The 11887-nt window shown below is 36.6% G+C and overlaps 1 protein-coding gene across 2 annotated transcripts; it reads right to left on the bottom strand.

Annotated features, from left to right (window-relative positions):
- Positions 1-3747: 3747 nt before the first annotated feature.
- On the bottom strand, positions 3748-10961 carry LOC144655628 (uncharacterized). Of its 2 annotated transcripts, XM_078515909.1 has the most exons (9): positions 10916-10959; positions 10515-10542; positions 9697-9786; positions 9160-9459; positions 8586-8873; positions 7109-7408; positions 6548-6835; positions 5081-5380; positions 3748-4113 (listed from the first exon to the last, which is right to left on the bottom strand). In XM_078515909.1, the coding sequence occupies exons 3-9, from the start codon at positions 9770-9772 to the stop codon at positions 3827-3829; spliced, it is 1839 nt and encodes a 612-aa protein (XP_078372035.1). In that variant the 5' UTR covers positions 9773-9786; positions 10515-10542; positions 10916-10959; the 3' UTR covers positions 3748-3826. The 2 variants fall into 2 exon arrangements, with proteins under 2 accessions (XP_078372035.1, XP_078372034.1); XM_078515908.1 differs by lacking the exon at positions 10515-10542 and having other exon boundaries at positions 10916-10961.
- Positions 10962-11887: the final 926 nt, after the last annotated feature.

Here is an 11887-nt window from a genome sequence, read left to right as displayed (position 1 = left end):
CAACATGTTGAATAATAAAACATTATTATCCTGCTCAATCTTGTGGAATATTGTCTGACTTTAGCAAACTCGGCCTACAGCCTCGTCGGCTAAGTATCAGGCGATATTCTGCGCGATTTCCCAGGATAATTGTTAACTATTCACCCCCACTTCGATGAATATAATTGTTAGTTACTAGGATTTTTGAGATTTTCGTATTAGGATAGCGTAATTAGTTGTCCCCCATTAGCAAACTGTACAGTGAGTTAGAAAGATTTTTGACACATTAATTAAGTTCATTATTATTATTATTATTATTATTATTATTATTATTATTATTATTAATGCACTTTATTGTGGTAAAAAGATAAAAAAGAAACCTACGGTGATTATAATCATGGTGTAATGTGGATAAATGAAAGTTGATTGGTGTATGTAGTTTTTTAACACTGATTTGATTAACAAGATTGACTAAAAAGGTGACTTTGTTTGCTTGTTTTGCAGTCCTGAAAAAATCAGGCTGGGTATGTAATCTGAAACTGTGACTGAGTTTTTACCATGTGATGTGTTTTGTCCAATAAGAGTACATGGAAATTAATTGGTCAGTTATAAATAAACAATAATCTCCATCTGGCATGAAAATGTGCCCTGATATTATTTTGTTCTGACATTATCTGTTGGTTTTCCGAAAGCAAAGCTCGAGGAAAACTGTGATCTTCCAGGAATTTGAACATAATTTACTACACATGTACATTACAAAGGGGTTAATCAAGTTCCGATTATGGTCAGTCTTTGTAAAGCACTCAAAGGGTTCCTGACTGTTATAAACCAATCACAAAAATCCAGGAGCTCTTGTGAGCACACCCAAAGATTATAACTAGAATTTGATGTTATAATTATATGTCACTTTGCTCTTACAAAAGCCCGAGTTCTGACCACAATGGGTGCTCGTTCCCCCAAGGTGACGTGCGCTTAAAATTGTTGAGATTTAAGATGAGGGTCATTGGAAATAGAAAATAAAACTAGTATAGCCCAAAGATGTGCAATTGCTGGAGTTATTCTTGTCTATTGTGCATTGTGTGGTGCCAGAAACTTTTCATACTTCCCCTACAGAAAGCATTGGAAATTCCTGGGTGTGGAAGGGGTCTCAAAGGACAAAACTCTCAAGGAAAATTTCCAGAGACGTGGGGGGTCATAGGAAAAATGCCTTTCGTGGGAGAGGTATGGATAATTTATTGAACTACACATTTTAGAAAAAAGGGTTGCACATTTTTTTTTGCGACAAATATAAAGAGAGTAGATATAGCTAGTAGATCTAATTAATAAACTTGAATTGTAATTTGTAAATATTTTGCATGTCATGACAGCAAATGGATTAATAACTCAAATTAAACAATAATCCTTAATTAAGTGCCTTTTCAGATAGTTTTGTCGTTTTATTGTTGCCATGTGCTTAGGAAAGCGAACCTCCATCAGAACCTCCACCAGAGCCCAGTGCGTTCTGCTCGCTGCGCAGTGGATTCTTTAAAACCAGCAAGCCAACAAATCTCGATCTTGCATAGATTTATTTTAAATTCTGATTATAACTGCCCTTGCTCGTTGCTCTTGCTCTGCAACAACTTGCTGCCAGTGAGTGTGGCTGTGAAAATGTATTTTGCAGTAAAACACACTAAGCCCTTGCGAGTGAAATGGACTTGATCCCATACGAAAATGCAGGAATTTATGACAGTAAGTTTTGCTAAATGTTCAGTTCACGGATAACAAATAAGTGAAATAGGTAGGAATAGTTTTCCAAGCTCCCACAATTCTTTGGTTATAAAATCTCGTTCCAAGTGCGCCAGTCCGTGAAAGCAGACAGGTTTTACTTATTTTTCGCGACGTGATTCAACAATTGAAAATCGTTTAGCGTTCACAGACTTAACGTGCGCACACATTTCTATCTAGACCATTCTAATGCAAAACGAAAACCAAAAGCGATTTAGCGTTCGTGAATTTTCCCGCGATTACTGGTGAGGTCACATGCTGTGCTTTAGGTCTTGTACCCAGGTTTTCCCTTTCAGTTGACTGCTAACTATTCGTTTCCAGTAATCGGGGACTGAGACCGTAAGCTTGAGATCCACGCAGACCGGTCTATAATTGCATGTTCTTGATTGATTGATTCCGTAAGAGCTTAGAGGAAAAGCCATCAAGAGATTATTTTATTTTATAAAATGGTCAACGAATTGCGCACGCTGTGATTGGTCAATTCGAACTCATTAACGCTGCATACAGCACGCGCGTGCTTTATCGAGTTTTATAAAATGTCCGAGTAATTGCGCGCGCAGTGATTGGTCAGTTTGACTTCATTATAGCTCCATAAAGCACGCTGCATACGTCACGCGCGTGCTTTATTGAGTTATAATGCACGCTGCTTACGTCACGAGTTTTAGCGCGCGCATTTCTTTAACATTTCATAAAAGAAAAAAAAACTTCTCCTCGTCTGGTATAACTGGAATAACACTCGAGTGCTTCTCTCACTTCTCTCGTGTTCTTAAAATCCGCGTGCTATATAACTCACAATCACTGGTGCGTTTTTATTCTTTTATAATGCACGCTGCCTGTCACGAGTTTAAGCGCGCCAATTTCTTTAAGGTCGTTGTCCGGTTTTGCATTGCGCATCCTTACAGCGCAGAATTATACGCATAATTAGCGCGCGCACGTAAACAAAATGGCGGTTTTTTTCTATGCAGCTTAGTCCGCGAGAGAAGTAAATTGTCGCTTTCTCGTAAACGAGTATGGTGACCTATCAATTTTTTCTCATATTTTGTTCGACTTCGCCTGTATTTGCAGAGGAGGAATTTTAAAGGAATTATTTGAAATATACAAGGTCTTTCTGCTCCTAAACGAATGTGGTGACTCCCTTTTTTGCTTCAAAATTTAAGTTCCCATGAAACCAGTAGGCGAAGTTTTGTTAAAAATCTATGTTCAGCTCTATTTTAGGGTAATGACCTTAACATTTCATAAAAGAAATAAAAAATTCTTCTCGTGCATTGTTGAGTTATATAAGCACTTGGGAATTTTTAAGAACACAAAAGAAGGGCGAGAAGCACTCGGCTTGCAGAGTTTCCCATGTTTCAATGCTCTATGAGCCAAAGTTTAACGATTTTAAATCGAAACATCTTCGGATCTTCCTCGGCAATCTTCGGTAATTGGCGGCAATATTCGGAAAAGTTTGGAAAATGTGCGGAATCATTCGTTCAACCTTCGGACAACATTTTGAAAATCTTCGGGAAAATGGTCGAAAATCTTCGGAAAATCGTCAAAAACATCGTAATTAGTAGGTTTATATAATAAACAGAATAATACATGGTTGCTTGGAGATATGAAATTTATCTTCTCGTGTTCAAAATTGACGATAAATTTCATAACTTCGCGCAACCATGTATTATCCTCTCTTTATCAACCAATCATTTGTTGTCTGAATTATCGAGCACAATGAACCTATTCGGGTTATCCTTCGTCCTTGATGTACTGAAGCTCTTATCAGCTAAAGAGCAAGTAATAGTTTTCATGACCTACCAAAAACAACCAATTAAGTAACCTCAAGACTATTGTTTACGAACTTACACTGGTAAAAAAGGCATTTTGGCTGCAAGGTAATAAATTTAAATTTCATTGTTTCGTAAATCAATGCTGGGGATCCACACCCTTGCTATGGGTAGTAAAGTGTTCTATAAGATATGTTAAAAACTGCACCCTATGAAAACGCAAAAAAAAAAAAACAGGAAATGTCAGGAACTGTTCAAAGTATTTATTACTTCAATGTGTTCAGTATCACTGATTTACATCAATCAGATACATCAAAGCATCAAACAAAATAAACTTCATTGGCCCATGGTCCACCTTCACCATCAGCCTTACAAGCAGTAGATGTTCCATACTTGTTGTACGTTTGTGGTGCTGTAGCACTAGAAGCACACCAACCACCATTCTGAACAGCAAACATAATGTATCCCGCTCTCATTGCAGCCACGGCACACTTTGCGATGGGATTTGTTCGAGAAGAATAAGATCCGTCCAAGATGGCATCCTTTCCTTCCAATGGTTGGATGGCGCGACTTGAAGTATCTTTATAGCATCCAACAGACTTGTAACCTATACAACAAGAGAGACACAGCAATGTTAGTGGCATTATCATATGAAAGATCATCATGACTGAGGTCTCTTATTACTTATCAGGTCATAGAGATGCCATGATTGTACAAGATTGGTTTCTATATTCTTCATAACCTATTAACAAATTGGTTACGCCTCCGGATTCCCGAGGCACGACTTTTGCGGAACGCCACAGTCAAGATGGAATGGCTGCGATAGTTTGTGATCGACAACCACCCACTGTGACCTGCCGGGTAAACAGGAGCGAAACCATGATAGTACTGTCCGCCAATACCAAGTTTAGATCTCAGATGTTCAAACAACAAGTCGTGACTCACTGTATCGAATGCCGCGCTTAGATCCAAAAGATGACCATTTTAAATGTCTGCTCAAGACTTATTATTTTAAACTGGCAATTTCTTAGTCATTTTTCTATTCTTTTTATCTGTCTTTTAAGCCTTTTTTGTCATATTTTATAGTTAATTTTATTCTAGCGTCTTTTTAGCATATGATTAGTCAACTGATGGATTTTTTTATCTTTTTTTAATTTTAATTGTAAGCGCGTAAGACCATCCCGTGATGAAGCGTGTGCTATATAAGCTATAATAATAATAATAATAATAATAATAATAATAATAATAATAATAATAATAATAATAATAATAATAATAATAATAGTAATAATAATAATAATAATAATTACGAATTTGTTGTGCGCAAATTCCATACGTAAATGTTCAAATGCGCATTACAAAAAAATTAATGAACGTTACACGCTAAAAGTTAAAATTACAGCTTAAAAACTAATTATTTTATTGAACTATTGAACTATTATTATTATAAATAAATTAATTATTTATATCCTTCTCTTTGGAACGCCCAGTTTTCTTTATAGAAGTGAATGACAGCAGAACTAAAACATAACATGTTTGTTTTTAGCTGTAGTGTTGTAAAACCTTGCCTTTACCTGTGATGTAATAAACTTGATTAGCCCATGGTCCACCTTTACCATCCGACTTGCAAGCAGACGATTTGCCGTATTTGTTGAAGGTCTTGAAAGCGGAAGCACTGGATGCACACCATCCACCATTTTGAACCGCAAAAACCTGAAATCCTCGTTTCTTAGCTGCTAGATAACATTTTTCGATAGCGTTCTGTCGTAATTGATAGCTTCCATCCAAGATAGAATCTTGTCCTTCTAGGGTTGGTATAGCGCGGCTACCGTGATCTTGGAAACAACCGATCGTTTCGTATAGAGGTATAGAACCTGTGGACAGGGTAAGAAATGTTAGCTTTATGCACTCACTGATGTTTCGTCTCTCAATTGTATCTTAAGAACTAGAATATCTCTGCATGTGAGGCGGGGAACAGAATGTAAACTAAAAGTGTAACGGAGTTATCAGCAAGCCTTTTCTTGGAACTCACCGCAATCCCCGTATAAATAATGCAAATCGAGTTATGGCATAAAGAGGAGAAGACAAAATATTGCCTAACTTTACGATTCAAAGCAACAACGAAGAATCAAACAGAAGAAAGCGGTTCTTTCTCAAACAAAAAGCCTATTTAAAAATTCTTAAACATTGGCTAAAACGAAGCGATAGAAAAAGCTCAAAGGGAATGTAAAGAAACGAATAGTTGCTTAACTAATTTAAAACGTCTACACTGAACTGACGATTAAGGTACCGCATTCCTGATTGGGAAATCTTTTACTCCGTACAGCAAATTTTGTATTTCTGTAATTTTTTTAATTTTATACCTGATGAATTATCCATGTAAAAGTTAAGATTATCTAACTAGACCGGTTATGCAAAATAATGACTTTGATACTTAACTCATAAACTAAAAAAAACTATTATAAGATATGCCAAAATCTGCACGATCTAACGAAGAGCCACAGATATACACATCAAACCTTTAGACTTGTCCTCTCAGAAATCAACAACAGTTGATATTTCCTATTACTGACAAATATTTAACACATTATCATTCCCCTGACGTTTAGGTGTTAACGTTTTCAAAACCGAGCAAGGGTGACAAAAAAGCCAACACAAGGACAAAAGAAAGATCCAAAAAAGTAAAACGAAAAAGGCAAAAACGAAAAGTCTGACATCGTCTATCTTTTTTCTCATGCGAAAACACTGCAAACCTTTTGTACGTGCCCGAGCAATAAATTAGATTCTTACTAGTTGCCTCATTACATGTAAACTATTAAAAAACAAATGTAACGGGACATCTTGAGAATAAATTCTTTGGATAGTTTGGTTCAATCTCACTGGAAAAAGTCAAAATTACGCAACATAGAATTAAAATTCAAATTGCTGATCTTCGGGAAAAATTCCCAGGCGTCAAAGAATAATTATGTATACACCAAAGGAAAGCTAGGTTAAACGCGATGTAGCTGAGAGTACAGGCTGTAGCACTTTGCTTGATTTACCTTTGACTAAATAGACCTGATTGGCCCACGGTCCACCTTCACCATCAGCCTTACAAGCAGTAGATGTTCCATACTTGTTAAACGTTTGTAGCGCTGTAGCACTAGAAGCACACCAACCACCATTCTGAACAGCAAACATACTGTAGCCCGCTCTCATTGCAGCCACGGCACACTTTGCAATGGGATTTGTTCGAGAAGAATAAGATCCATCCAAGATTGCATCCTTTCCTTCTAATGGTTGAATTGCGCGACTTGAAGTATCTTTATAGCATCCAACAGAATCATAACCTACACAACAAGCAAAGCACAACAAAGTTAATGGCCTAATTATACGAAAGCTCTATCATGACTGAGGTCCTTTATTACTTGTCAAGTCAGAGAGATGCCAAGATTGCGTAAGATTGACTTATATTTTACTTATCTAACAAATTGGTTAAGCCTACGGATTTCACATGTACTTCTCTTTGGAACGCCCAGTTTTCTTTATAGAAGTGAATGACAGAAGAACTAAAACATGACATGTTTGTTTTTAGCTGTAGTGTTGTAGAGCCCTTCCTTTACCTGTGATGTAATAAACTTGATTAGCCCATGGTCCACCTTTACCATCCGACTTGCAAGCAGACGATTTGCCGTATTTGTTGAAGGTCTTGAAAGCGGAAGCACTGGATGCACACCATCCACCATTTTGAACCGCAAAAACCTGAAATCCTCGTTTCTTAGCTGCTAGATAACATTTTTCGATAGCGTTCTGTCGTAATTGGTAGCTTCCATCCAAGATAGAATCGTGTCCTTCTAGGGTTGGTATAGCGCGGCTACCGTGATCTTGGAAACAACCGATCGTTTCGTATAGAGGTATAGAACCTGTGGACAGAGTTAAGAAATGTTAGCTTTATGCACTCATTGATGTTTCGTCTTTCAATTGTATCTTAAGAACCAGAATATCTCTGCATGTGAGGCGGGGAACAGAATGTAAACTAAAAGTGTAACGGAGTTATCAGCAAGCCTTTTCTTGGAACTCACCGCTATCCCCGTGTAAATAATGCAAATCGAGTTATGGCGTAAAGAGGAGAAGACAAAATATTGCCTAACTTTACGATTCAAAGCAACAACAAAGAATCAAACAGAAGAAAGCGGTTCTTTCTCAAACAAAAAGCCTATTTAAAAATTCTTAAACATTGGCTAAAACGAAGCGATTGAAAAAGCACAAATGGAATGTGCAGGAGTGAATAGTTGCTTAACTAATTTAAAACGTCTACACTGAACTGACGATTAAGGTACCGCATTCGTGAAAAGCAGCTTTTCTTGGAGATATTTTTCTCCGTACAGCAAATTTTGTATTTCTGTAATTTTGTAATTTGATACCTGATGAATTATCCATGTAAAAGTTAAGATTATCTAACTAGACCGGTTATGCAAAATAATGACTTTGATACTTAACTCATAAACTAAAGAAAACTAATATAAGATATGCCAAAATCTGCACGGTCTAACGAAGAGCCACAGATATACACATAAAACCTATAGACTTGTCCTCTCAGAAATCCAACAACAGTTGATATTTCCTATTACTGACAAATATTTAACACATTATCATTCCCCTGACGTTTAGGTGTTAACGTTTTCAAAACCGAGCAAGGGCGACAAAAACAGCCAACACAAGGACAGAAGAAAGAACCAAAAAAGTACAACGAAAAAGGCAAAAACGAAAAGTCTGACATCATTTATCTTTTTTCTCATTCAAAAACACTGCAAACCTTTTGCACGTGCCCGTGCAACAAATTAGATTCCTATCAGTTGCCTTATTAAACTAGTAAAAAAACAAATGTAACAGGTCAACTTGAGAATAAACTCTTTGGATAGTTTGGTTCAATCTCACTGGAAAAAGTCAAAATTAGGCAACATAGAATTAATTTTGAAAATTGCTGATCTTCGGGAAAAATTCCCAGGCGTCAATGAATAATTATGTATACAACAAAGGATAGCTAGGTTAAACGGGATGTAGCTGAGAGTACAGGCTGTAGCACTTTGCTTGATTTACCTTTGACTAAATAGACCTGATTGGCCCATGGTCCACCTTCACCATCAGCCTTACAAGCAGTAGATGTTCCATACTTGTTAAACGTTTGTAGCGCTGTAGCACTAGAAGCACACCAACCACCATTCTGAACAGCAAACAGGCTGTAGCCCGCTCTCATTGCAGCCACGGCACACTTTGCAATGGGATTTGTTCGAGAAGAATAAGATCCGTCCAAGATTGCATCCTTTCCTTCCAATTGTTGAATTGCGCGACTTGAAGTATCTTTATAGCATCCAGTAGAATGATAACCTATACAACAAGCAAAACACAGGAACGTTAATGGCCTAATTATACGAAAGCTCTATCATGACTGAGGTCCTTTATTACTTTTTAAGTCAGAGAGATGCCAAGATTGCGAAAGATTGACTTATATCTTAGCTTCTCCATTACCTATCTAACAAATTGGTTACGCCTGCGGATTTCACATGCACTTCTCTTTGGAACGCCCAGTTTTCTTTATAGAAGTGAATGACAGCAGAACTAAAACATGACATGTTTGTTTTTTAGCTGTAGTGTTGTAGAGCCCTGCCTTTACCTGTGATGTAATAAACTTGATTGGCCCATGGTCCACCTTTACCATCTGACTTGCAAGCAGACGATTTGCCGTATTTGTTGAAGGTCTTGAAAGCGGAAGCACTGGATGCACACCATCCACCATTTTGAACCGCAAAAACCTGAAATCCTCGTTTCTTAGCTGCTAGATAACATTTTTCGATAGCGTTCTGTCGTAATTGGTAGCTTCCATCCAAGATAGAATCGTGTCCTTCTAGGGTTGGTATAGCGCGGCTACCGTGATCTTGGAAACAACCGATTGTTTCGTATTTTGGAGTGCAATCTGTGAAGAAAGTTTCATAGCGTTAGCTCAGTGCTTTCATTTAAGAGTGACTGTCTGTAAAAATCCCGAAAAGGTGACCACAGGGTCGAATAAACTGTTATTGCCCTAAATCGTTTGATTGTGTGACAAAATAGTCTTTAAACTTTTAAAAACTGACCCTATATCATTGATTTACTTACCTGGCTCTATAACATTAAGGTTGTTTTAGTCCATGTTGTATAGGACATTTATACTTACCACATTGCAAGAAGTTGAACAAAGCAGCGTAGAGAAAGGCAGTGAGTACGAAAATATTCTTCTCTTCCCGATGCATTCTTCACGGAATAACTGCGAGAAAACGGAAAGGAATATTATTTTATTTCAGATACAAAATTGACCTTTAGCTATAAGTTAAAAGCTTCCACACAAAAAATACGCAATTGTTTTTAAATTTTATTTGAGCACGTTGATAAGACCCCTTAAACATTACCAAGGTTTTTATGTAATAACGTTTAGGAACAGCTGAACTGGATGCCTAGTTAACTGAAACGGAAGGATTAGGCAAAGAGAATGTTGAGTTAGGAAAACCGGACACAGCGAGGTTTTGAAAGCGGCCGAGAAATAACTTAATGTTTCCTGATCGTATTTTGATTTGGAAATACCTATATATTATACCATATCGATGCACACTTGACACTAAACTAAGAGAATTATATTTATGTTTTTTGCTGTCCCTAAAATCGTAGCTGGAATTTTCCCGTCCCTAAACAACTTTTTCACCTCTTCGAAATCAAACACCAGAATTGCAGGATTTACGAGTAAACATTCACCAAAATTATCAATTTGAATGCCCCTGATGAATTAACAACAGCTTTGACTTGCTTTGATCTTGGAACCATTAGTACAGTTTAACTGATATTCTAATTTTCTTTTTGAAGAGTTCCTAAAACTTGTTAAAAAGTTTTTTCTTCTTAGCTTAAGAGTTGAGGTATCCCTTCTTTATTTGACAACAGCGAAAGGGGCTACCAGGCTAGGGGAAAGAGTACAAAACCATGAGAAAGGTTCAAAATACCTACCCTTATTTTGTTTTCACCGACTGCAAGACTGCAAGACAGAAACGATTCGTGCTCAAAAAATTGCAACAGAATTTTCTCATACCCGTGCATTCAAAAAAAGGTCCACTCAAAAGCTGTTCCATAGAGAATCCAAGCCAATTAAAACCACGCTTCAAAAGAAAGCTTGTATAATGTGAAAAATAAAATGCTTACTCGTACCATTTTACATATATATTTTTGGTTGAAATGGAGGTTCGCGTGCTGCCTGCGTTGCACTGAATAGGGAACTTCTGTCTGTATAAAAAGAGTTTTCGAAGTGTCTTTTTGCATTAGCTTTCGGGGTTGAGTATCTTGCCATATTTTTCATTTTAACCGAAAAAGTCTTACCTAAAAAGTTGCTTTTACGGTATTTTAAAACATACCTTTCAAACAACTCAGCGCCTGTGTCGAAAGAACCAAAGTGGAAACCTAAACAAAAGGAAAGGAATAGAAACAAAATGTGAGATTTAGCATGCAAAAACACAACTTCAAGTTCACGTCAGTAAATTCTCCAATACTTACTTGTTGCTGTTCAACGGGGAATAAACTTCTCGTTGAAAGACCATCCCTGTTATACCCTAGTTGTGTTTGTCTTTTAATTTAATTTGTTTTTCACGTTTTGTTTTCTCGCCATAATTTACTAGGATATAATTACATCTGAGTGTGATTCTGCCAGAATAAACAAAAGCGACGGAAGATTTATTATTTAATGGCTAAAGATAATTTTTTGACAATAAATAAATTTCTCTTTATTTTTAAAATGCAAAACAGAAATATACTCAGTATATTGAATTGGAAAAAAAGTAGAAAATGAACAATGCCTTTTATTTTATTATAAAATTAGCCGCATTTTCATAACGTGAGCGGTAAATTTAACTGTCAAAAGTTTGTTTGTCAACTATGGGAGCACGGTGCCTGTGCATATAAACCTCAATTAACCCTTTTAACGAAAACTTTGAAAACAAGTCGTGTTTTCTAAGGCTGAGCCTACACCGTTATATTGTTTATTTATTTTATTATAGAATTAGCAGTATATCTATAACTTAAGCAATAAATTTAACTTCCGAAACTTCTGTTTGTCAACTTTGGGGACACGGCGCCTGTGTATTTTAACCTCAATTAACCCTTTTAACGATGATATTAAAAACGAGGTGCTTTTTACACCTGAATTTACAACGTATATTACTAAGACTAGATACTTTTTATTGTTATATTTTAATCCACTTGGAATGAAGTGCAACATTGTTTAATAAATAGAGGAAACGTCCTTCAGATCTTTCTTACGAGATTGTTGTCTGACAAACATGCATGCCTGATTAGTTTTGTTAAAGTTTCTTTACTAATGTGCTGAAGCT

Source organism: Oculina patagonica, chromosome 5 (assembly GCF_052425735.1).
Source record: "Oculina patagonica isolate OP01 chromosome 5, crgOcupat, whole genome shotgun sequence".
Taxonomy (NCBI): domain Eukaryota; kingdom Metazoa; phylum Cnidaria; class Anthozoa; order Scleractinia; family Oculinidae; genus Oculina; species Oculina patagonica.
The sequence above is the reverse complement of the archived record's forward strand: the minus strand, read 5'-3'. Positions and strand labels throughout refer to the sequence as shown.

Excerpts from the sequence above, each read along its gene's own strand:
- LOC144655628 (XM_078515908.1), bottom strand. The coding sequence starts at position 9,772 with ATGCATCGGGAAGAGAAGAATATTTTCGTACTCACTGCCTTTCTCTAC. Across the intron at positions 8,874-9,159 it reads TCAAGTTTATTACATCACAG|GTTATCATTCTACTGGATGC; the intron begins GTAAAGGCAGGG and ends CTTGTTGTATAG. Across the intron at positions 5,381-6,547 it reads TCAGGTCTATTTAGTCAAAG|GTTCTATACCTCTATACGAA; the intron begins GTAAATCAAGCA and ends CCCTGTCCACAG.